The sequence below is a fragment of the Hemiscyllium ocellatum genome, chromosome 14 (genome assembly GCF_020745735.1).
Source record: "Hemiscyllium ocellatum isolate sHemOce1 chromosome 14, sHemOce1.pat.X.cur, whole genome shotgun sequence".
NCBI lineage: Eukaryota > Metazoa > Chordata > Chondrichthyes > Orectolobiformes > Hemiscylliidae > Hemiscyllium > Hemiscyllium ocellatum.
Window position 1 is genome coordinate 22,425,925 of NC_083414.1, and position 27,687 is coordinate 22,453,611.

General features: G+C 38.0%; 2 protein-coding genes across 4 annotated transcripts in view; one reads left to right on the forward strand and one right to left on the reverse strand.

Annotated features, from left to right (window-relative positions):
• The window catches only part of cenpp (centromere protein P), a 348,905-nt gene that overhangs the window by 252,654 nt on the left and 68,564 nt on the right, over nt 1-27,687 (reverse strand). For all 3 annotated transcript variants that reach the window (XM_060835499.1, XM_060835500.1, XM_060835498.1), the window contains exon 6: nt 18,873-18,969. In XM_060835499.1, the coding sequence (XP_060691482.1) occupies nt 18,873-18,969 (97 nt within the window). The remainder of the gene's footprint in view (nt 1-18,872; nt 18,970-27,687) is intronic.
• Nucleotides 1,672-17,949, forward strand: ogna (osteoglycin, paralog a). The gene is made up of 6 exons (XM_060835497.1): nt 1,672-1,944; nt 7,277-7,397; nt 8,220-8,378; nt 8,799-9,001; nt 14,262-14,357; nt 16,625-17,949. Exons 1-6 carry the CDS (start codon nt 1,774-1,776, stop codon nt 16,808-16,810), a joined length of 936 nt encoding a protein of 311 aa, XP_060691480.1. The 5' UTR covers nt 1,672-1,773; the 3' UTR covers nt 16,811-17,949.

A 27,687-nucleotide genomic window follows, 5' to 3' on the forward strand; every position in this document is an offset into this window, starting at 1 on the left:
TACAACAAAATACCTATAACTCCGTGCTTAAAAGGAACACATAATGCTCCATAAACATGCGTCATTTTCTAGAATTTTAGACCTCTGAGTGAGAATGCCAATTGTAGACAATGCAGCTAAATTCTTTCCTTACACATACAACTTCAAAGTAAAAATCAACTGCATTTTATTAGCCAAAATATTTGAGTTGGGAAACATACTAGAATACCATTTGGCTGTGTTTTGTATTTCTCTTGCATTCAACACTGTGAAAATCTAAATGAAAATAAATTCAAGTCAATACAATTGTGTATCAAACTTATAAGCTGGCTTAGACTTCACCAACTAAAAATGCAACAAGATTCTTCATCATTTTATTACATTTCTTATGTACTTGATGTAAAAGACATATGCTAGCCTGCCTGACTCTACTTAATTTAAAAAACAGAAAACCCAGAGGCCCAAAGCATTCACAGAATGAGAGGATAATTTATAGCTGTGTGTGTTATTTTAATCATAACTTTTCCAATACACTAAAACTGGACAAGTAAAATTCTTTGAGTATGCTTTGAATCCTTAGGTATTAGAGAAAAATACTACATTCTGTTTCAATTATTAACTACGTATAATGCTTCAGTACACAGTAGTCTGGAAAAGCAGGTATGATACAATATGGAACCAATTTATTATTAAGACAGACCCTTTCTTTTGCCAGTTTGAACTTGGCAATAATATAATAGAGGAATTTCTGTACCTTTCATTGCCAAAACCATTTCACAATCTTTTCCAGCTAATCCAGGACATCAATTTAAAATATGAGCACATGTAATAAATATAATTCCCAAAATGAAATATTGCATACTAGTTAACAAAAGGTTGACAGCACACAGCCTGCTAAACGTCTCAAAATTACAAATTTTAATGGTTTACTCTGTTTCAGATACTTTGAACTTTAAACATTTTACTGTCAGGTGACCAAAGTGTCTGCATCGGACAATCAGTCACCCTCTTTCCTATACAAACAAAGATTCTAGTGAAGAGCATACTTAACAGGGATTCCAAACAGGAAATGGACAGACAAATTTCAAAAATATATATGTTGGGGGGTGCAGAGATACAGAAGTCACAGAAGAGTTCCTCCTGCCTCTACTGACGGGCTGTCCTGGCCTCAATCTGCTCTACTGAAATAGCATTCATCTACTACTTTCAAAGCTTACTTGTGGGCCTCAGCTGGCATTCCAGATAGCCAACAGTTTGGATGTCAACATGTAGTGAATTGCACTTAGTGTCTGCTTGGCATTTACAGTTTACTCTATAAACTCAAATGTAGTGGGATCTCAAAATTGCAGGTATTAAACACTTTTGCATGTTGGTTGTCCTCAAAGTGAAAACAGCTCAAGTATTACTCAAGTTATGTGATCAAAATATATGTACTTACTGATTTAAATTAAATACTGTTAAAATGGGATAATTAAAAAGTATAACATATCCAATAGTACTGAAACATTAAACACAGGAATTTCTTTTAGCTATGATCACAATAAACCTTTTGTGTTAAGAATTTGCCTACGAGCTTTAGGAACTGTAACAGTAATTCCAACTGCAATTATAAAGGACTTCAGGGGTTAAGGCACATCACGCAGTCTCATTCTTCTGAAATTTCTGGCAACAGCTGGTGAAAGCTTTAAATACCAATTTGACAGTTCTACGCCTAGGCAGCAAGGCACTGTTCTATCCAGTATTCGAGCTTTTGAATTTTTCTCAGAACTTATTTTTCTTGGTCTTCAGTCCAAAATGAATTGTGTTTGCCCTATATTTTTTGTATTCATATTTGGAGAACTAGTATTTACAGCACCAACTAACAATGAAGATAAATTTCTTATACATGATTTGGAAGTGGAATCATTTGGGGCAGACACAAGTTACGAATCTGAAGATGAGCCACAAGAAATAAAACAAGCAAAGGTAATGTGGTTTAACATTCTTTAGCCTATAAAATTTAATCCTATTTTAGAAGAAAGTCTCATTTAAATTTGAAATTCATACGAAGATAACACTTGAAACCGACAATAATGACATTAATGTTATCATGCAGTTAATCATATCAAATGCAATAGGGCATTTTATAGAATCTTAAGATGCTGATAAAATATTTATAAAAGGTTAACTGAGTTTGAGTTGCAAACTTAAGTACTGTTGCTTTGAAAATGTTCAATAATTTCATGAATAACAAGCTGATTGGAAAACTGAACGATTGAAATTACAACATAAAATCTGCTCTTCAAAAAGGAATTACCAAAGACAGCAAAACAGAAAAGCTATAAACTGGTCCATAGTAATAATAATAATATGTTTACAAATTAATTTGATAGTGTGGTTCCGTGAGAAAGATCTGAAAATCAGACAACTCTTCAATGACTGATCATTCATTGGGAGAAATGCACTTCAAATTATACTGTACTTAATGCCTTGTAGTAATTGAATGAATTAAATGAGTACCAATAGCTAATAATCTTTTTAACGAGACATATTATGGGCCTTGCATACAATAGGGTCTAAATTTGCTTCTGAACATAAACAAGGTATTGCAATAATTCATGACCTTCTGCCGAATATTATAAAGCATTTATGTACTAAAACTTTGATCTCCTTACTTAAGAATGGATGTACTGGCACTGGGGAGGGTGGAGACGGGGTTCACTAGGTTGATTCTGGAGTTGAGGGGGTTGGCTTCTGAGGAGAGACTGAGTAAACTGGGATTATATTCATTAGAATTCAGAAAAATGATGGGGATCTTATAGAAACATATAACACGATGAAGGGAATAGAAAGATAGAAGTAGAGAGGATGTTTCCACTGGCTTGAGACACTAGGTCAAGAGGACACAGCCTCAAGATTACAAGGAGCAGATTTAGGACTGAAGTGAGAAGGAACCTCTTCACCCAGACGGTTATAAATCTGTGGAATTCCTTGCCAGTGGTGAGTGGTGTCCCGCAGGGCTCTGTTCTTGGACTTCTGCTCTTTGCAGTTTTTATAAATGACTTGGATGAGGAGTTTGAGGGGTGGGTTAGTAAATTTACTGATGACACAAAGGTTGGAGGTGCTGTTGATAGTATCGAGGGCTGTTGCAGGCTGCCGCGCAACATAGACAGGATGCAGAGTTGGACTGAGAAATGGCAGATGGAGTTCAACCTGGACAAATGTGAAGTGATGCATTTTGGAAGGTCAAACTTGAATACTGAATATAGGATTAAAGACAGGATTCTTGGCAGTGTGGACGAACAGAGGGATCTTGGTGTTCAAGTTCATAGATCCCTCAAAGTTGCCACCCAAGTGAATAGGGTTGTTAAGAAAGCATATGGTGTTTTGGCTTTCATTAACAGGGGGACCAGGTTTAAGAGCCACAAGGTTTACCTGCAGTTCTACAAGACCCTGGTGAGACCACACTTGGAATATTGTGTTCAGTTCTGGTTGCCTTAATATCGGAAAGATACATAGGCTTTGGAGAGGGTGCAAAGAAGGATTACCAGGATGCTGCCTGGACTGGAGGGCTTGTCTTACGAAGAAGGATTGACTAAGCTCGGACTTTTCTCTCTGGAGAAAAGGAGGAAAAGAGGTGACCTGATCGAAGTATACTAGGTAATGAGAGGCATGGATAGAGTCATTAGCCAGAGACCTTTCCCCAGGACAGGATTGACTGGCATGAGGGGTCATCATTTTCAGATAATAGGAGGAAGGTATAGAGGAGACATCAGAGGTAGGTTCTTCATGCAGAGAGTTGTGAATGTTTGGAATGCGTTGCCAGCAGTGGTGGTGGAAGCAGAGTCATTAGGGACATTTAAGCAACTATTGGACATGCACTTGGACAGCAGTGAACTGAGGGGTGCGTAGGTTAGGTTATTTTATTTTAGATTAGGAATAATCCTCGGCACAACATTGTAGGCCAAAGGGCATGTTCTGTGCTGTACTTCTTTATGTTCTATGTTCTAAGTGGATCTGAGACCATGAAAAGATCAGCCATGATCTTACTGAATGGTGGAGCAGGCTCGAAGGGCCAGATGGCATACTCCTGCTCCTAGTTCTTATGTTCTTATAAATATAGAAGCCAAACGAATTTTGTTTCAATATTGTTAGGTGAATTATATCCATCCCCAACTGATTCATTAACATTTAAAGCAGAAAATATAAAAATGCAATAACGGATAGATAATAAATATTAAAAATCCTAAAAATATACTTGATTCTCTTAAAAAGATTAGAACAGAAGGCACAGAGTCTCAGACAATTATGTAAATATTTTAATATTCTACTCAGTAATCTTACCTTTAGCCACAAAGCCAAGTTAACTAGACATTCAGCTGCAGGTGATGAAGTAGCTACATATGGCTTCAATATAATGTACGGAGTGAAAGAACAAAGCCATTCTGCTTTCTGGGTACCTCGTAAAGGCAACATCCTCAAGGAGAGATGGCACAGATGCAATGACCTCAAGCAGGATTGGTGACTTTCTGAATTATGATACCCATTGACAAATGCTATGTTATCTCCTTCACAACAAAAAAATGCAATTCATGTAATGAATTTATGGTAATTGGATGAGGGATTTAATGGAGATACACCAGAGTCTTGTGAATCCCACTTAAGGCTTATTAAATGTTAATTTAATTATTTGTAATAATGCACTAAACCTAAATTAAACAAGTCAATGTTAATATTTCCATTATTCATTATTTTTCATACTTCAATAAACAGGTTATGTCACTCATTTTGGGAATGAAAATCAATTCAATTGGTTCCAAGGCCCAAACTTCAGAATCACATATAATTTGTATCACAAAAACTGTTCTATAGTGTTCTTTAAGTATGAACCAACTTCATTTATCCAGTTATCATGTTTCTTTATTCCTCTCTCCCTTGTGTACTTTTCCAGTTATCTCTTAAACTGTATTTAGTATGTGATCTAGTTGAATCCTGAGAGTTTGAATAAATAACATTGTGCTGTGCACCCAACTATTTCATGTAATAGCAAATTCAACATTTTAAACATTTTCTGTGTGAAGCAGTTTTACTTTAAATTCTTAATGGACCCATTATCTACATCAGAATTAATCTGCCTTTTCTATTTTATGTTTAGCCTTCTATGAAACCTTTGACATGAGGGATAGAGATAGAATTAATGGTAACATTTCACATTGGCTTTATGTCCTGCAGACATCACTCCAATAGTCACAAACCATTTATCACCTCTGGACATGACAATGCCAACCTGTCGCATGATGAAGAGCTATTTAGTTGAATTATCAGTTGCCATCTCACCTATAGCTATCTTTATGGGATCACTTTTTTATTTTCTAGCTTAACACTTGTGTGCGTGGTGATTTAATTTCTTGCAGTAAGAGAACTTCTTTCCACGTGCTGGACATGCTTTCTTTTATTTATGTGGTGTTCTCCACAATATTTAGATCATGTCCCCTGGTCTTGATCTCTCCACTGATCTTCTTGCAAAAAAGAATCTTTCTTTCCCAGTATGTTATTTCCATTCAGTTTAGACTATATCTAATCATAGTCCAAACCTCATTGGTTCACCTATTAATATGCTCTCGCTGATGAATGACACTTCAGAGCTTCTCCACACGTAATAACTTTCTTGAAAGTAAGTTGTTCCTCTCGCGACAGATGTGCTTTCACAACAGGATCTCTTATATCTAAAACAATCCTACCTACAATGAGAATATTTTTTATTTTTCCAGACTCTCAAGATTCAACGAGATGTGTCAGTATTGCATACTGAACAACATTCTTTGACTCTCTTGAACTCTGATATTGAATACATATTATAGGGTTCAAATTGCGCCTTCAAAGTTTTTAATTTATTTCCTGTCACAGTTTTCTGCTCACCAGTGAGATCCAAGTAGCAAAACAACTTACACTTCGTCTGGCATTGATAACAAGCATGTTATTTGTATTTGTGCAATGCTTTATTTGATTTTGTAGCTAATTTATATTACAAGCACGCATTCTACATCATGCTTACACTGTTTTGACCTATCTTAATAATGGGCATAATGTGGCCTAATCTACACAGTTCTGCACTCAGATACTGTGCATCGCTGGAATCATTACAGTTGGTAGAACTTTTGCACTGGCCTAGCAAGTTCAGCAGCTGTCTTAGAAATGTTAACACTGCCAATAGAAACAATCTTCAAATTCTGTGGTGTTTCCACATCTAATCTTTGGAGATTATTTTTCACTACTATGTCTCTCACCCTCAAAAGGATGATTCAAATTATTTCACATTAATCAAGGAAGCTGGGTAATGTGTTTTGTTGCCCCACAAATGATCAAGGCAGCATTCAGGCATTGAGACAGGGAAGTCAGAAGCAAACTAAGGTGTAATCTAAACCTCAGTGAATGGCATTATGAAAGTCACTATGACATTATAATCCAGGACAGTCCATGTTGAAAATAATCCCAAACCAAATCAGGCCCACCTGCCTGCTCCTGGCCCATATCCCTCCAAAGCTTTCCTACTCATGTACTTTTCCAAATGTCTTTTAAATCTTATAATTGTACCCAAATCCACCACTTCCTCAGGAAGATCATTCCACACTCGGACCACTCTGTGTGTAAAAGATTTACTCCTCGTGTCTGATTTCAATCTCTCTCCTCTCACCCTAAAAATGTGCCCCCAGTCTTGAAATGGAAATTACCATTAACTCTATCTATACTCCATTTTATAAACATCTTTCAGTTTGCCTCTCAATCTCCAATGAAAGAAGTCCTAGCCTATCCAGCCTTTCTTTATAACTCAAACCTTCCATGCCCGGCAACCTCCTCGTAAATCTTTTCTGAACCCTCTCTGGCTTAACAATATTCTTCCTCTAACTGGATGGCCAGAACTGGACATGGTATTCAAGAACCGGCCTCAACAATATCCTGTACAACCTCAACATGACTTCCCAACTCATATACTCAAAGGACTGATGGAAAGAAAAATGACTATAACCTGAGACTGAAAACAACTACATGATTAGGTAATTCTTAGTAGGAAAATGAGAACAAAGAAGATAGTTATGCAGAATGGACTGTGGCATCACAGGACTTGGTTTATAATCTCTGTGACAGCGGTACAGATAAACAGTAACAAAATGCAAAATGAATTTCTAGAAGGAACTTGCTATGGTGTTTAAGGTATAATCTGCATGCAGCCTGTTAATGGTGTTACTGGATGCATAGGCAAACCAAAACTGCAAATTTTCAATCAAAAACAAACGAAAGTAATTCTTTTTATTGAAAGCTAGAAGAAAAGGCAATTCCCACATTTGTTGATGCCGACATAAACCATGAAATAGGACATTTACGGGCTATCAGGTCCCCAACAGAAGAACCAGAAGCAGAAGCAGAGAGTCCATCCATTGGTTCGTACGAACTTATTTTCTCTCCCTTACTCCATGTATGGCTATTTCATTTCAATAATACATTTTTCAGAAAGCAGTATAATTGTATGTAAGAAAAGGTAGACAATTAGGTGACACTGTTTACACTCTCAGTTGATTATATTGAGAGTTAAAGAAATTATTTCTTTACATTTCAAAAATTATGAGACTTCTAATGTGAACTTTTCTGGTGGACAAAATTGCTAACTGCACAACTTGTATTTTCCAATTCTACTTGCATGAACGCAAAATAACATTTTCTAATTGTTGGTTTGAATGAAAAATCAAATTTCTACAGTTGACCCAAAAGCTTGTTGCACAGTTGGAATTCTTCTACCCTTTACACTGTTTTTTGTCCAGATTTGTTTTCTGAAAAGCAGCATACTTTCTAACAGGATATTAAGAGTCTAGGGAACCAATGAGTGAAGTACATTATTTCATGCACCCAGTGTGAAACTGAATTTGGCCATCGCCAATACACAATTTCCTTGTCAGAATCTTTTGGAAAGTGGATTTTCTTTTTGTTATGCCAACAATAACAAAAGTATCATAATTTAGCAAATCTCAATCTTGCAAATTCATTTGCCCAACTTTATAACAGTCTTCATTAGACCCTTTGATCTTCTATAGACCTGAGGAAGTGGCTGTGGATCTGATCAAAGCATTCATCAAAGGACATATGATCAGAAAGAACCTAAAAGTAGAGACAGACCTCACAGATGAAGTGTCAAAGTGGCTACTTAAATGAATTATAACACATTCATGTGATCAAAGTCCTACTAATATAAATTTTATATATTTCAGACATGCCAACTTGCCTTTTGTGTGTTTGCTTAACTGGTTCCGTGTATTGTGAAGAGACCGACATTGATGCCATTCCAATGTTGCCAAAAGAGACATCACACCTTTATGCACGCTATAATCAGATTAAAAAGGTCACTGTAAAAGACTTCGCTGATTTCCGTGAGTACAGTGTGGTCTTTTGCTTTGATTGCACCGTAATCAACACCATTGAAGATAATGATTTTGTCATTTAGGAAATCTTACAATGTCGATAGAAAGGAAAAATATAATTCTTTGATTTTATAACAATTTTCTGAAAACTTACTGCCTTTGACAAATAGTCATAAAGAAACAAACAAAAATAATAAGAAAGGCATTCTGGTGGGACCAAAAGCCAGAATAAATTCATTTGTTAGTGTGCTTTTAAGGCGATGACTTGGGATTCCTATAGCATAAATTTTGGGCACTAGACTCTTTGATCCTCTATGGACCTGCGGAAGTGGCTGTGGATCTGATTTGTCAAAGGCAGTAAATGTTGAGTAGAGTATAACCGACAGATACCAATAAACAATTTAACTGTCTGTTCAATCCTAAATAAAGCAACTTTGAGGAGGATCGATCTAAGTGGAAACCTGATTACTGAAATAGAAGATAAAGCCTTCTCACAGCTGCCAAATCTGGAGCACCTGACACTTTCTGAAAATAAATTGCTCCGTCTGCCAGCCTTACCTCCAAAACTCAGATTTCTTGCTGCACAACACAACCGTATTAAAAGCAATGGAATTAAACGCAATGCTTTTAAGGTAATCCTTTCATTACACTTTTTAATCCAGTTTTATTATGCATAGGAAAGCAATTTTTGGACAATATCTTATCAATGTTACAGCACAGCAAGTCATTCAGTCTATCATGTCCATGCCAGCGCTCTATGCAGCAATCCAATCACTCTAGTTCCTTTATTATATCCTTGTTGCCCTGAAGATTTATTTCTCTCATATCCAATTTCCATTTAGGACACTATTCACTTGTACTTCCCTCAACCTCCCAAATAGTGACTTTAAAGTTACGACAATTTATGTAAAAAAAATTATTCTGCACCATTCCTCTGCATTTCTTGTCTCTTCGCTAGAAACTGCAAGGAGAATCATAAAGTCATACAACTGAGAAACAGACCCTTTGGTCCAACCACTCCATGCCGATCATAATTCCAAACTAAACTAGTCCTGCCTGCCTGCACTTAGCCCAAATCCCTCCAAACACTTCTTATTCATGTACTTATCCAAATATCCTTTAAATGTTATAATTGTACCTGCATCTGCCACTTCCTCTGGAAGTTCATTCCACCCACAATCAGTCTCTGTGTAAAAAAATTGTTCTCATGTCTCTTTTAAACCTTTCTTTTCTCAACTTAGAAATACGCCACCTGTTTGTGAAATCCCTAACTCTCGGAACAAGTCACCTGCCATTCACCTTATCTATATCCCTTAAGATTTTATGAACCTCTATAAAGTCACCCCTCAATATCCTACGCTCCAGTAGAAAGATTTCCCTGTCTATCCAGCCTCTGCTTATAATTCAAACCCTCCATTTCTGGCAGCATCTTGTTAAATCTCTTCTGAACCCTGTCCAGTTTAATAATATCCTGCCTAAACAGGTTGACCAGAACCTAGTGGGCACAGTACTTCAGAAGAGTGCTCGCCAACATACTGTACAACCTCAACATGACATCCCAACTTGTGTATTCAAAGGTCTGAGTAATGAAAGCAAGCGAGCTAGACACCTTTGTAACCACCCTGTCTTTATGTGATGCAAACTTCAAAGAATTATGTACCTGAACCCCTAGGTCTCTCTATTCTGTACACTACCCAGGCCATACTTTTAACTGTATAAGTCCTGTCCTTGTTTACCTTATCAAAGTGCAATACATCACATTTATCCAAATGAAACTCCATCTACCACTGTTCGGTCCATCAATCCAATTGATCCAGATCTCTTTGTAATTTTAGAAATCTTTCTTCATTGTCCATTATACCACCAATTTTGGTGTCATCCATAAGCTCACTAATCATGCCCTCCATATTGTCATTTAACTCATTTATATAAATGACAAACACCACTGGTAACAAACCTTCAGTCTGAAAAACAAGCCTGCATCTTCACTTGGTTTTTTCTTCATGTTTGCCACTCCTTTGAATGTAATATTATCATCAAAATTTAAAAATTCACTCTGTACTCCAATTTCCACATAATTCATGTGTACCAAAAAAAAATGAATTTCCATCAATGAACCTTAGAATTCACTATTGTTTAACATCCTCCAATCTGAAGAACAACCATTTAAAGAATGGATATTTTAAAACTATGACCCCTGGTTCTTGATCCACCCGTAAGGTGAACCATCTTTTCAATATCCACAGTCAAGCCCACTTAGGAACTTGCATGTTTCAATTAAGTCACCTCTGATTTTTCTACAATCCAGATGATACGGGCCTAACTGTCCATTCTTTTCTCATAAGGTAACTCATTCATTCCAAGTATCTGTCTGGTAAACCTTTTCTGAGCAGCTTTCAACATATTAATATCCGTTCATAAGTATCATAACGAATATTGTACACAGTGCTCCAGATGCAGTCCCACCAATCTCTCCAGTGCACAGTTTTCCCTGATTCTAACTGAATCCAGTTTTGCTAGATCCTTGATGTTATACTTTGTCAGAAGGCTGCCCTGATGTCAAGGGCAGTCACGTTTACTTCTGGAACTCAGTTTTCTTGTCCATGTTTGGACCCCAGACCAAAGCATTAAAGAGGTCAGAAGCAGAGTGGCCTGGCAGAACCTAAATTGAGCAGGTTAATTTTTTGCAATCTAATAGTACAGTCATTAATTTCTTTTATCACTTTTCTGATCATCAATAGGGCAGTAATTAGCTGAGCTGGATGCGTCCTTTTTTTTAATGTGCAGAAGACATACATGTGCATTCTCCACATTGTTAGGTAATACCAGCACTGCAGCCTAATTGGAACAGTTTGCTGAAGGGCACTTCTAGTTATGGAGCACAAGTCCTCAGCACTATTGCTGGAATGTTATCAGTGTCTCCAGCCTTTGCAGTATTCAGTGCCTTCAGCTGTCTCTTGATATCACATAGAGTGAATTGAATTGATCGAAGACTGTGCACCATGATCCTGGGAATGTCAGGAGGAGGCCAAGATGGGTCATTAAGTCAACATTCCTTGCCGAAGTTAGATGCAGATACTTTAGTTTTGTCTTTTGTACCAATGTGCTGGGCTCACTCATCAGTGAGGATAACTTTAGAGTCTCCACCCCAGTGAGCTTTTTTTTAAAAATTAATTCATAGGATGTGGCATCGCTGGCTAAGCTGACATTTAGTGCCCATCTGTAGTTGCCCTTGACAAGGTGGTGGTGAGCTGCAAACGTGAACTGCTGCAATCCATTTGGTGTAGGTAGACCCAAAAAGCAGTTAGGGAGGGAGTTCCAGGACCTAATGACACTGAAACAATGCTGATATACTTCCAAGTCTGGATAGTGTGTAGCTTGGAGGGCAAATTGCAGGTGGTGTTGTTCCCATATATCTGCTGCCCTTGAGTTGTGGTTGTGATAAAACTACACAGAGTAGGTCTGATCCATTGGTGATAGGTTCACTTACCCTGTTTATTACATGCTTCTTCTCACGTTTGGCATGCAAGTAGTCCTGTGTAACTTCACTGTTTTTAGGTATGTCTAATTCCACTCCAGGTAAGTTGTCCTGCACTCTTCATTGTACCAAGGTTGATTACCCAGCTTGATGGTAGACATAGAAGAGATGATATGAGGTTGCAAGTTGTAACTGAATAAAATTCTAATGACACACACCGCCTCATAAATACAGAATTTCAAGTTGTTATTTCTATTCAAAGTTCGTACCAGTTAGAATGGTAGCATTGCTACGCAATGAAGGGTGTCCATAGACCAGTGTAGCAACTACGCCCTTTAGGATTCGATAAGATCACTCAGTAGTGTTACTGCTGAACTAGTCTGGAGATAGATATTGAGGTCTCCCACCTAAACTTACATGTTGTGTCCTTGCCTCCTGCAGTGCTTCTTCTAAGTGCTATTCAACATGAAATAGTACTGATTTATCAGTTGACTGAGGGCTGGGGGATTGATGGTAATCAGCAGGAGGCTTGCCTTGCTCGTTACTTAATGCCATGAGATTTCATGGGGTTCAGTCAACATTGAGTACTCTCCATCCAATTCCTTCCCAAATGTACACCATTGTGCCATCACCTCTCATGGATCTGTCCAGGGTGGTGATAGTGGTGAATGGGACATTGCCTTTAATTAATGATTCCACGAGTATGTTGATTGATGCTTAACTAATCTATGGGGCTACTTGCTCAATTTTGGCACAAGCCCCAAATATCAGTAAGGAGGAATTTGGAGGCTTGGTGAGCTATGTTTGTCATTATCATTTTCTGTGCCTTGTTTGATGCCAGTTGGTCTGTCTAGTTTCATTATTTTATTTTGTCTTTGTCGCGGTTTGTTACAACTGACCTGCTTGCTAGGCCAAATCAGAGGCTATTACTCTGATAGGGAATCACACATTAGCCATATTGAGCATAGCATTGTGCACAGTAAGGAAGTCTATTTCCAAGTTATAGCCATTCTTCAAGCAAGATGAAGACTACATAGGAGAAAGTGAGGACTGCAGATGCTGGAGATCAGAGTTGAGTGTGTGTTGCTGGAAAAGCACAGCAGGTCAGGCAGCTTCCAAGGAGCAAAAGAATCAAAGTTTCGGGCATTAGTCTGATGAAGGGCCTGAAATGTTGACTTCCTGCTCCTCGGATGCTGCCTGACTTGCTGTGCTTTTCCAGCAAAACACTCTCAACACCTGAGGTCTGCATGGACTAAGTATAGACGTGAAGGCATGAAGGCTAAGCCAACAGAAGTCAAACATGCTAAAACCATGCTTGAGTCTCTCTAACTTCCATTGTTGATGTTACTGGTATTGCCATATAAAAGGTAACGGTTAAATAATCCTACTAGACCATTGGGCTGTTCTCATTAGAGAGAGGCAACTGGTGGAAGACCATGCCCAACAAGGGGTCAGACTGAGAAGGAAAATCCTTCTGGGTAACTTCAGTTGTTGTGGCAATTAAAACCATGCTGTTGGCATCATTGTGCTTTGCAATCCAGCTGTCCATATAACTGAGCTAACTGACCCTCCTGTGGATCATAAAGCATATCAGCTGCATTTCTTTTGGCACCTTCTCCACTATTGTTTTAAAGAATTTTATTAGATGCATCAAGCACAATCAGTTACTCTCTAAATCTAGCCTAACCAGTATTTCTTAAGTCAGTTCTCCTCATACTTAGAAATTCTAACACATTACCATCCACAGAAACAAGACTAACTAACCCAAAATTCTTTCTTTTTTGAATTTCCTTTACTACCAGTTTTTGAGCTTCTGTTTACCACAGCAAAAGGGAAAAAAAAACAATTATCAAAAAGCTCATGGAACCTTGCTTAGCTTGCAGAATTAAAGTATTTTACCATTTCCTGAAACTAGTGTTTACTATAATTGATATTTCGTACAAGTCACTATTTGGTCAAACGCAAAGTGCTTGTGTATTTTGTACAAGGTATTACAAGAAAGGCTCAGGCTTTCTTAAAATGCTGTTGCAAAATCAAATAATTGACTCACAAAAACATTGTTCAAGCAGCTAGTGCGGTGGCAGTACATGCTTCGGATCAATATGCTCAACCAGAAAGATACAGAATGCAGGTTCAATTCAAAATCTACAGACTTTCCAAAGTAGGCATTGTTCTTGCTGACAGTAACTAAGCAAACATCATGTTTCACCCATAACTAAAGCAATGAATGGGAACAGTTAATCACAAACTTCCAGCAGCAAAGGACAGCATTATGAACACTTTGGTAATATTCACTGATTCCAGCCTCTTAAACTCAGAACACTCTTAAAAAGCATCATGACAAGAAAGCATTTGATTTCACAGTTCAGAAATGTGTGGAAACAAAATTAACAAGAGCACTGATTTTGTTCCAGAACTTGGCTAGGCTTGAATTTATCTACCTAGGATACAATCGGCTGGACAAAGTACCCGCCAACCTGCCTGAAAACATCCGTGTACTTCATTTACAGGTCAGTTGTAAGATAAATAATTAATAGAAAAATCTTATCATAAGTGCAGCTATCCTTACAGATAACTTGATTTTGAGAACCTTAGATCCAAATGTAAACAAATGAAAGAAAAATGAAAAGGAATTATTGAAATTTTAACAATAGCTTCCTTATTCCGTTTACTTCCATACAATCTCCCATCATATATTTTTTTCCCTCACTGCTTATTTTGTTACAATCAAAGGACAAAGGATTTTGGGGCAGCGCAGTAGTTAGCACTGCTGCTCACAGCACCAAGGACCTGCGTTCGATTCCAGCCTCGGGCAACTGTCTGTGTGGAGTTTGCACATTCTCCCTGTGTTTGTGTAGATTTTCTCTGGGTGCTCCGGTTTCCTCTCACAATCCAATGATGTGCAGGTTAGGTGAATTGGCTATGCTAAATTACCCACAGTGTTCAGGAATGTGTAGGTTAGGTGCATTAGTCAGGGGTAAATGTAGTGTAATAGCATAGAGAAATGGTTTTGGGTAGGATACTCTTCAGACGGTTGGTGTGCAGTTGTTTGGCCGAAGGGCCTTTTTCTATCTGTAGGGATTCTAAGACTGATACTGTTTACTCTAAGTTGAAATAGGCCACATAGATTTTGAAAGTATATGGCAGCTTGCAGCTGCATAGAGCCAATTTAGAGGATGCAATATGAGTAAATATGCAATATTAATTTGGATTAAACTATTCCATAATTAAGCAATTATTTCCTGTGATAAATACAAATCATTGTCATATTACAAGGAGAAAATGACAGACTCACAATCTATAATTATATTCATCAAGCAGGACTGCACATTTTTTCATGCTAATTATAGTTCATTTAGCTTTCATAATGAGTGTGAGCTACTAGAGTCAGGAGAAAATTTCACGCTTTGGAAAAGAAATACTTGTCAGTCCCTTCTGCAAACAATATTTTGTCAATTGTTTGCAGTGTCTATGGGCTTTCTGTACTATTAATTAATTACCTGGCAGCTTCACCTGTTGGAGTTAATGGATTAGTCTCATCTGAATTTTTCCACTTTATTTTCAGCTGCATTTCTCAGTTTGCCAATGGGCAGTAAAAGAGATTATACCCAAATATATATGAAACAATATATATACATATGAAAAATGTTTTATCAACAAACAGATTTGGAATGGTCTTACATTGTGTAACTTTTAAAATATGTAATTGGATAAAGTTGATCTATACACCTTCAAAGAAAGGAACTGTAAAAATGAATGTTTATGCAGAAAAACCAATCTAAGCGTAGAATGTACATATAGCAAAAGATACATATTAAGTGATAATTTAGTATTAATAAACAAATTTAATTATTTGCACTAGTTGTCAGGAGAGCAGAATACCGAGTAAATCAACCTGTGGGCCATATAACATTTTTGACACCTGTCAGTTTGGCTTGGATCTCCAATCAAGGAGTTGAAGGGTTTGAAGTTAATCAAACATAACAGCCTACTGTAAGGGAAGAAGCTTCAGACTGAGAGACAGAGTTACAACAAAGTCATACCAAAGAAAAATATCAACGATTGACTACAACAGTCTTGTATATGGAAAGTGAAGCTGAAGGCTGGGCTTCGGTTTGACAGGGCCAGACACAGGAATCACTGTTAAGTTTTGATTGCTCTGTCAGAGATAATTCCAGGTTAACTTGAGGTCTGGTCTACAGCCAGTCTCCACTGTCATAAAGGTACAGGATTAAACAAAACATGGTCAAAACTGGGCCGCAGGAACAAATCCGAAGCAAATGTGTTAACTCAGATTACAGTCAGGAAGTTGTTAGTTACCTACAGAATCATATCATGTGATTCAGATTAAACATCTCAACACTGGCCTGGCATAGGATACTATTAAATGGCTTGAAAGAATAATGAGTGAAGATGCGAGAAGTCTGAAATTATTCAAAGGTAAGAGATTCATAATTTTGAACTTATATTGAGATGTATTTAGGACACAACATCAGCAAATATAATCTATATAAAATCATGTCAAAAGCGTTTACTTCACTGTTTTTTCGATTGGAGGGAGAACAGTAGGAGAAGAATTGGGCTTTGAGACCAACAGTCCATCTTTGCACGATAATCAACTTGAATATTGTGATTTTAATTCATGGCAAAATGTCTTACAGAGAATGATACAAATTTGTTCTAAGTAAAGGATCATGCAATTAATACAATTGCAGAATACGAGATCATCTCAAATAACATTTATTTAACATTTATTTAATCCTTTTCCACCTTCCAGCATAATAATATATCTACTATTACGGATAGTACGTTTTGCAAGCCCCAAGACTCCAGTTTTATCCGTGAACGTCTGACTGAGATTCGGCTTGAAGAAAATCCTGTCAATTTGGCAGAATACCCAAACAGTTACATCTGCTTGAGAAGACTGCCCATTGGAAAACCATATTTTGGGAGAATATATTAGTCCAAAAATAGTTATGCCTCAATCAGAAACAATTCAGTGATTGTGACAGAAAATTGCATTCTAAAGCATATTCTCATTCGTTATTATATCATCATACTCATGAGCTTTATTATGATACTTGTGTCATACCAATACTTTTATATTTAACAACATATTGCTTTTTTTCAACACAGCATTATCCCAAAGTAATATCACGTTTCATTTCATGCCAAAAATTCAACTAATTTGTTGCAGAAACAGCTTCTGACATATTACACACTAAGTTGTCACCTATGTTTATTTTCATATAATTAAAGTTGCACACATTACTGTTTGACTTTCTATGTAATATTTTGTAATATATTGTTGAGCTACATCTGACTCACTTGCGACTGCATGTAGTTTTACATACTGTGCTTCTCTTTAACATGATCATTTTACAGTAATGCAACAACACTAAAAACATTAGCTTTTCTTACATGAAGCCATTTAAACAAAAACAGCTTTGCAAAAGTATGATTTGCAATCCAATAATTTTAATGCAATTAATTCAAGTGGAATATCAGAAATCAATTATGCATCTCAAAAGATAGAATTCTACTAAACTATAATTACAACCTTTACAACCTATTATTCATTTGTCACCTTGCCAACACACCTACATCCATTCTCATTCCATGGCCTGCATTATGTTAACTTCATGCATCACGAATATTTCGTGACAGAAATTATAACCTTGTCAGTATATGGAAAAGGAGAAGGTGAGCACTGAAAACGCTGGAGATCAGAGTTGAGAAAATAGTGCTGGAAAAGCACAGCAGGTCAGGCAGCATCTGAGAAGTAGGAGAATCAATGTTTCGAGCATAAGCCCTTATCAGGAAGGGGGCTTATGGGTCGGAGGGCTGAGATAAATGGGAGGGGGCTGGGGTCAGGGGGAAGGTAGCTGAGAATGTGATTGGTAGATGATGGTGGGGAGAAGGTGATAAGTCAGAGAGGAGGGTGGAGCGGATACATGGGTATGGTGATGTACAGGTCAAGAGATCGGTGCAGAGTTGGAGTCTTGGGATTGGGACAATGTGGGGGTTGGGGAAATGAGGAAACTGGTGAAATCCACATTGATCCCTTGTGGTTGCATATATGAATAAATTGAGCTAAAATCATTAATTTTAATTCTGCATTAATGCTCAAAATACAGAGTAAAATTCTTACTGCAATTTGGAGCCAGCACATATTCTGATGCTGTTCTTTCAGAAAATAAAGAAATAAAATTGAATCTATTTTTTGAAATAAAGCTGTTTCATAACTAATCTCCCAATAATTCCACGTAAGTGTGTGCTGGGATTATGCTAAGATCGCTTCTCTACTTTCAAGCTTTTAATGCTTCTTGGATTGTATAATCTTATAACCATTTACTTATTTAGCACTTTCAACTTAAAATGTTCCTGCAATATTTTAAAACAAACATGATAAGGATCCCCTCAAGGGTATATTAGATTAAATTACTAAAGGTATGTCTCAAAGGAGGAAGGTGAGGTGAGGGATCAATGTATGCCAGAACTTCTAACCAACTGGAAATGACTATGGCAAAGTAACTAAAATCAAACATGTTCAAATTAAAGGTGTACTGATAACTTGATGAGTTACAATCTAAAAGCAATTAGAGATAACAAGGAGCTGCATTGTGATGGAGTAGTTTGAAAACAAGGGTGGAAGGTGAAGAGCCAGATGGTCTGACAAGATACTCATCATATTACATTAAATGCACTTTTACTGTATACCTGTGCACATCTAAAACTAAACAAATCTTCTGAATGAATGCACTACTAGAGAAAGAATTTCCACCTGATCATGCAGTAGAGACCTCAGCCAATCAAGTCTGTACTGCCTGAGCTATACAAAACCCAGCTTCCAGCACAAGGCCCTTAGCCTTGAATGTTATCATAATTTAGAAATTTATTGTTCTTTTTCCTGACACCCTATTTCGTCTTAAACCAGAAGTAAAAGTGCTTAAACATCTGAACGAAACATTTTTTAAACGATACAATTTTACCGGTGAGAAGGAGAACATAATGCTTGGTCCTACCTTGAAATGTTTGAAAGTAATTTGGCGGAACTCATACCATTTTGCAAAGGTTGAAAGAGTTCTGAAAAATAGGAGGAGGCTCTTCTTTTCTTCTGCTCTGGAAAGATATCATACAACACTAAATGTATTTTGAACAGAAGGACAAATTTGGCTCCATGCTAATATCCACTGCCCATTTCACAAGTCACTGGAACATAAGTTCTAATTTCATACGCATTTTAAACTCTACAGAATTGAAAGCTGTGGTCCAAGTTATTATTAAAATAGCTTTCGTTCAGAAAAAATTATGATGTCCTTCAGAAATTCAATTCATAATCAAAAAAGCAGTGATGCAGAAATTGAACAAGGAACAAAGGACAGTAAAGCATCTTCAGCCAACTAAGACTGCGCCAACACACGATGCCTTTCTAAACTAAAATCTTTTGCTTCTGCGCAGTCCATACACCTCTATTCCCTGCCTATTCATATCTGTTGTGATTGTAAGCTCCTCCACCACCTCTTTGGTCATGCATTTCAGGCACTTAGAACCTTCTGTGTAAAAAGCCTCCCCCTCATATCTCCTTTAAACAAATGGTTTTATCTTAAACCTATATCTCCTTGTAACTTACATTTCTACCTTGTGAAAAAGATTTCAACTATCCATCCTGTTCATACCTCTCATAATTTTGTAAACTTCTGTCAGATGGTCCCTCATCTTTGATGTTCAACTGAAAACAATCCACCTTTGTCCAATCTCTCCTCATAGCTAAGACCCTCCAAACCAGGCAACATCCTGGTAAACCTTTTCTCTACCCTATTGAAAACTTTCATTCCTTTTGGTGGTGTGGTGACCAGAACTGTACACAATATTTTAAATTTGGCCTGACTAAAGCTCTATGTAGCTGAGACATGACTTGCAAATTTTTATATTCTGTGTCACAACTGATGAAGGCAAGTATGCTATATGCCTTCTTGATCACCTTATCCACCCATGTTGCTACTTTCAGGGAACCATGGAGTTATATGCCTAGATCCCTTTCTATGTTGATGGCACTAAGAGTTCTGCAATTTTATGTATACTTCCTTCCTGCATTAGATCTCCCAAAATCCATTACTTTGCATTTCTCCCAATTAAACTCCATCTGCCATTTCTTTGCCCATGTCTCCAGCCCGTCTCCAAAACATCCTACCCAGATCCACCTCCCTACCATATCCCAATAACCCTGCATTTCCCACGGCTAATCCACATGGGGAGAATGTGCAAACTCAAAAAGACAGTCACCAGTGAGTGAAATTGAATCCAGGTCTTTGGCAAACATTGATTTATAAGCATTAAATTTATTCATTCATTTACAAAAACCACAGATTCAAATTTATCCAATTGCACTCATTTTTTTCACAGTACAGAAAACTACTTTGTAAAAGCAGGCACTAAACACATATAAAACTCCATAAAAATCACCTTCAGAACCAAACAACCCATCCCAATCTACTTTTTGAATGGTATCACTGGTAGAGGAGTTCAAAACTAGGGGGCATATTTTAAGATGAGAGGAGAAAAATTTAAAAGGGACCTGAGGGGCAATCTCTTCACCCAGAGGGTGGTTTGTGTGGAATGTAATAGATGTAGGTACAGTTACACCATTGATAAGACATTTGGACATGAATAAGAAAGGTTTAGAGGGATATAGTCCAAATACAGGCAAGTGGGAGAATTTTGTTTAGGAAACTAGGTCGGCATGAACAAGTTGGACTGAAGGGTCTGTTTCTGCGCTGTATGACTCTATGACTCGATAAGAACTGAAAGTATGCTATGGCAGCAACAGTGGAAGGATGTCCAAAAGGTGCTCATTGCCATTCTATAATGTCCTGTGGTGGCAGCCCTACCTAAGTAGCAAAAAGCCACTAATACAGTGATTCCAGATGCTTTAAAAGGGTGGGTCACTCAAAAAAGCACAAGACACAAGCCTTTAATGGAAGCCCTGCACAAGAAATTGCAGAGAATGAGAACCAACACAGGAGTGGTAACTTTGAAGTCAAAAGACATCAAATCGACTTTAAATTAGCCACAGGAGTTGAACTCACTATCCTGTCTAATGGACATAAATAGCTGCAATAAATTAGCTTGATGAATTTAAGAGGTTATTTCCAAAACGCTTCAGGGGTCTGCAAAAACTGTACACTGCACCCCACATCACATGAAAAGCAAATGTCAATCCCATTACTTCTTTAAAACCCAGGAAGGTCCCACATCCACTTTAAAAATAAGAATTGAGATTGAGATGATGCTTCAAAACTGGTTATTTTGTCAGTGATGGTGCAGGCCTTGTGTGTTCTGTTTTGGTAGCAGTTCACAAATTTGCTGTAGTCATGGCCGAGTGGTTAAGATGATAGATTAGAAATCCGTGGGTTTCTTGTGAATGACTTCCTAAAGGGTGACTTTTACGGGCAGCATGATGGCACAGTGGTTAGCACTGCTGCCTCACAGTGCCAGAGAACCGGGTTCAATTCCCACCTCAGGCGACTGACTGTGTGACGTTTGCACATTCTCCCTGTGTCTGCGTGGGTTTCCTCCGGGTGCTCCGGTTTCCTTCCACAGTCCAAAAATGTGCAGGTTAGGTGAATTGTCCATGCTAAACTGCCTGTAGTGTTAGGTGAAGGGGTAAATGTAGGGGAATGGGTCTGGGTGGGTTGCGCTTTGGCGGGTTGGTGTGGACTTGTAGGGTCGAAGGGCCTGTTTCCACACTGTAAGTAATCTAAAAAAAAGTTGAATGGATCCAATAAAATTTGTCTAACCTTATCAGATTTGAACAAAACAATACAACAAAAAGTACCTGCATAATATCTGTGGACAACAGTCTAATTAAAATCGTGAACAGTACAAGTTTCACCAACATGAATGTGAATAGTGGATTCAGGCAATAACTGCTAGATCAGGGTCAAAACATCAAACCTACCCATAGCAATCACCTAATTATAGGCATTAGTACATCAATCTTTTGACATTATGTCTTCAACTTCAGATTTTCAATATCTGACATACTAGAAATATGGAAGGCATCTTATGCCATATAGATGTTTTAATCCGTGACAAAAAAGCACATTGAGTCTTGAAAAAGTGCAAACACTTGATGAGAAGTGTGAATTTTCAAAATCCACAACATGTTTGGTCCATAATGTCCAAACAACTGGAATCACAGCGAACCCACAGACCATGAAAGCCACCAGGAAATTCTCACTATCTACTATCACAGATCTCTAACAGTTTACGGGTTCAGTGAGCTAAGCAGGGAAAATGTCTAATCCACTTAGCCCAAGAAGGGAAACTTCTAAGATAACCCTTGAAACAACCATTCAAGCAAACTGATACTGATTATCTTCAGATGATCTAACATACAATGAAACTAATCTTCCAACTTTTCCAACACCAATACATCTGGGAGTAATATTATTCCAGATTCAGCATGCTGGGATAAGAATATCTGTCAATTAGACATCGTTGGTTCTAGCTGAAACCAAATTGATGTTTATTCACTTATTCATTTGTGAGATATGGGCATTATCAGAAAAATAAGGCTTTGTTGCACATCCTTAATTGTCCTGTGAACATAATGACCACCATACAATTTCAGAGGGCAATTATGAGTCAAATACATTGTCATGATTCTGGAGTCACATTTCGGTCAGATCAGCTGTGGACAGCAGATTTTCTTCTCTGAAAAGCCATAAGCTGGGTTCTTACAACAATCATTGACTGTCTAACAATCACTATTACTGAGACTAGTTTTGAATTCTTGAATTATAGAATCATGGAGATGTATAGCATGGAAAGAGACCCTTCAGTCCAACTCGTCCATGCTGACCAGATATCCCAACCCAATCTAGTCCAACCTGCCGGCACCCGGCCCATATCCTTCCAAATCCTTCCTATTCATATTCCCATTCAGATGCTTTTTAATTTATGCAATCATATATTAACTGAATTTAAATTCCACCAGCTGCCATGGTGGGATTTGAACCCACATCCCCCAGATCATTAACCTGGGTTTCAGAGTTACTTGTCCACCATGTTACCATCTTCCCCTAAATATTCCAGCGTACAGAAATAAACACATAGCAACTTGGGTGTGCAATAAATTTTCCAGCAACACTTTAGGCCCACTATTTAACATTGAAACTGACTACCAATAGTTGGTAACTTTATTGACTTTGAAAGAAATTGCATGCACACCACCCCAAATCCAAAGATTTCTATTGCAGGTGATGTGGTATGATACTACAACTGTATATGTACAAGGAAAATACCAGACAACCTCTGACACTCTTATCATAGATGCCATTAGCCACCCAAGGTTAAAAGATGAAAATTTTCTTCAGGAAATCATAGCCTTCAAGGTCTTAACTTCCCAATATTTGCCAGAAAGGGTGAGGTGAGTAAGTGATTGGAATTTTGAAAGAACCAACTGCATGATGAAAAATGGGTGCAGATTCATATATACTACTTTGATGACTGGTCAAAGTATGACCCCTAAACCCTATCCTGGATTAGAGGTGCTGGAAGAGCACAGCAGTTCAGGCAGCATCCAAGGAGCAGCAAAATCAACGTTTCGGGCAAAAGCCCTTCATCAGGAATAAAGGCAGAGTGCCTGAAGCGTGGAGAGATAAGCTAGAGAAGGGTGGGGGTGGGGAGAAAGTAGCATAGAGTACAATAGGTAAGTGGGGGAGGGGATGAAGGTGATAGGTCAGGGGGGAGAGTGTGGAGTGGATAGGTGGAAAAGGAGATAGGCAGGTAGGACAAGTCCGGACAAGTCATGGGAACAGTACTGAGCTGGAAGCTTGGAACTAGGATGAGGTGGGGAAAGGGGAAATGAGGAAACCAAGACATGGTTGAAGAGCTTGTTTTTACCTCCCTGAAACCCTACTACAGATCTTTAAACAAAATTGCCTCATCAGCTTCTTTGTCAATTACAAGCTTTCAATGTGGACATGTTCCAGAAAATGTACCATGGACACCTTGGCATTTACAAGTGTTCATCCAAGGCACAGCAATTTAAATGATAGTCAAGTATGTCATGCTATTTTGAGGACATTTTTTCCTACTACTCCACCTAAGTAATTTACAGACAGGAGGAGAAGTGACCCTTCTGCCCTCCTTCTTTCAAACCAGGCCATGAAAACACTTTGGCTTTGACTTAGTTGAATTTAGGGAAACGGTCATTCTCACCCACTTGCATTATCCCTCAATAGACAAGTTGACAAATCTACCTCTGGGTTTTCTATTATTATCCACTGTAAAACTATGGTCAACAATGGGATATTGGGATTCCTACTGTTCCATGTACGACAAGATTAACTGAAGCAACAACTTTGTGAATAGAGCTTGGTCACCATGTCAGCTTTGGATCAAAGGCCCATCAAACTATTCTACTGGATAATTGCTACACTGATCAAATTATTGTTCACTGTGTATCACATAAACTCATGGAAGGAATTGCATGAGTTACATGCTTAGTTCAGTTGTAACACAGAAACAAATGTATTTTTTAAAATGTATTTTCTGTATTATGTTTTACTTCTGTTCTTGGTCCATGCGTGCTTGTACCATTTGAATACCAACAGTTTACCCAGCCCAGTTTGTAAATGTTCAAGATTGATATCCATTTGTGTTACACACACATATGGATTTTTAATTACTATTCACCATGTAAGCCTCTGTATTAAAGTGATATCACTTTAAAGTTATAAATATATTTGAAATCTACTTTTAAAAGTAAAATAGCCATTCTAAACACAATAGACAACATTACCTAGCAGGAGGCTTTCTAAAAGTATCGTCATTTAAAAGTGGCTAATCTAATCAACAACAAATACATCAAGAGAAGTCTGATATAATTAGAAATTCACATTAAATAAGCAAATCTGAAAAAAAAATGAGCTTATCATGTCTCCTAAACTGAAAGAATGATGGTGGCAAGGCACTGTGTGTGCTTCAGTTGGAGGTCAGAGTCGAAGAGTGTGGTTCTGGAAAGGCACAGCTGGTCAGACAATATCTGAGAAGCAGGAGAATCAACGTTTCGAGCATATTCATGGTGAAGGGCCTCTCCCACAGAATCAAATGATGCACTGCCTGGACCAGAGTTTAGGGATACCATCGACCAAGCTACATTGCGATTTAGAAAGGGTTAATGAGGCCTATGTTTCAATGGTACAGTACACAGAAAGAAGATTTTCAGAAGAAACAGCACACCAGTAACTGAGGACAGGTATCCCACTGTGAATTAGCTGTGCCCAATGCTTTGTTCACTGTCATTTTTTTTGCACTCGATTTGATACCTAAACAAATTTATATATTTTGTTTAAACATGCTAGTACCTGGAGTGATTCAGTATTTGGACCCTGAACTTTACAAATTAATGTTAAATTGAATTTCTTCCGAATCACTTGGACCCTGAAAGTAGGCCTAATCTACCCCAGATTACTTTGGAAATTCTCAAAAACTTGAGCAACAGGTGAAACAAGCTGCATCAGATTGCTAATGTGCAGTAAATATTTTCATTGATTTATTTTGCAACTTTATTTTCTAACAAGGGTCCAACATTGGGTCTTCCTCGGCAAATTTATTCTCAGGCATGTTCCTAAACATATCAAGTTTCCTCCAATCTCTGACATTCTTCTTAGATACCTTCAATTTTGTGATGATGCACAATTATAATTATTTGTAATCTCAGTGATTTTGGGATTGAATTGATTGTGGATTTACCTTCCTTCTTGACACATGCTGCCACATCAGAATGCAAGGTTGGTGAGATTGCAGCTCATTGGTGAGGTAAAAGCCTTGACCTCAGATATTGACATAAGACCATAGACACAGGAGCGAAATTAGGCAATGTAGCCCATCCAACTGCTTTGCCATTCAATCATAATTGAGTTCTTTCTCAATCCCATTTTCCTGCCTCTCCCTGTAACCCTTGATCCCCATATCAATCAAGATCCTCTCTCTTTCTTAGATACACTCAATGACTTGGCCTCTACTACCTTCTGCAGGAATGAGTTCTCCAATTTCACCAACCTCTGACTAAAGAAATTCCTCCTCATCTTAATTACTAAAGGGTCATCCATTCACTCTGTGCCCTTGGGTCCTAGTCTCTCCTATAAGAAGATACAATCTTCTCCATGTGCATTCCATTGAGGCCTCTCAGTATTGTGGGTTTCAATCAGATTCTCCCCCGATCCACTCCTTCTAAACTCCATCGAGTACAGATCCAGAGTGCTCAACCACTCCTCATACAGCAAATCCTTCATTACAGGATCAATCTTGTGGGTCTCTTCTGGACCCTATCCAATGCCAACAGACATAAGCAGCTTAACAGTGCCTTCAATTTTTGCAGAGAGGCGATGGCCTATTGGTATGATCACTGGGCTGTAGACCCAAATAATGTTCTGGAAACCTGGATTCAAATCCTGTCCCAGTAGATGGTGAAATTTTAAAGTCAATTAAAAAAATCTGGAATTAGGAGTCTAATGATGATCATGAATCCATTGTCGATTGTTGGAAAAGCCTGTCTGGTTCACTGATATCCTTTAGAGAAGGAAACTGCCATTCTCCCCTGGTCTGCCCTATATGTGACTCCAGACCCACAGCAATGTGGTTGATTCTAAATTGTCCTCTGATCAATTAGGAATGGGCAATAAATGCTAGTTAGTCAGTGATGCCCTCAACCAGTGAATGAATTTTTTAAAAAGTAGTTTTCTAACGGGGCAAGTTTGACTTCAGTGGATGGTAAATAAAAAGAGTTTGGACTTTTTGGCTAAAAGTCAGGGATGACCTATACACAGGTTTCAGCTGTTTGGGTCCTAAACTCTATGAATCCTGCCCAAATTCTCTCAATCTCTCTTGCTCCTTTACATCATTTCTTAATACATTCCACAGTGTCCAATCATTCAGTCACCTATCTTAATATCTCATTATGGGGCTTGGACCAAACCTAATTTGATATTGCAACTGTGAAATGTCCTGCAACATTTCAAAACTCTAAACAATGCTATATAAATGCAATTTACTATTGTTGGTGATGGTGGTGGCTCCTTTTTAGGGGGAAATGTTTAAACTTGGTATCGTAAAAAAGCACTTCACATCAGTTTTAATAATAAGGGCAAAGAATACAAGAGCAAGGAAATAATGTTGAATTATCTGACCTCAATTGTGTGCAGTTGTGTGTGACATATTACAGGAAGGATGTGAAAGTATTGTACAGAGTGTGGAAGTGGTTTCAAAGAATATGTGGGGTGGCACGTGGTTAGCACTGCTGCCTCACAGTGCCAGGAACCTGGGTTCAATTCCAGCCTCAGGTGACTGTGTGGAGTTTGCACATTCTCCCGTGTTTGCGTGGGTTTCCTCCAAGTGTCCAGTTTACTCCTACAGTCCAAAGATGTGCAGGTTACGTGAATTGGCCATGTTAAATTGCCCATAGTGTTCAGGGATGCGTAGGTTAGGTATATTAGTTAGGGGTAGGGGGAATAGGTCTGGGTGGGTTATTCTTCAGAGGGTCCATGTGGATGTGTTGGCCGAAGGGCCTGTTTCCACACTGTAGAGATTCTAGATTCGAGAAAAAAATTCCATTAAGAGGAAAAGTTGAAGAAGCTGGGACTGTTCCCCTTAGAGAGAAGGCAGATCAGAGGAGATCTGATGGAAATTTAAAAATTATGAATGAACTGGAGAGGGTATATAGAGAGAAGTTATTCTTCCTCAAAAAAGGTACAAGAAGATGGCATAGATTTAAAGTGAGCAAAGGAAGCAACTGTGAAGTGATGTAATCTTTTTCAAAGAGTGGGTAGT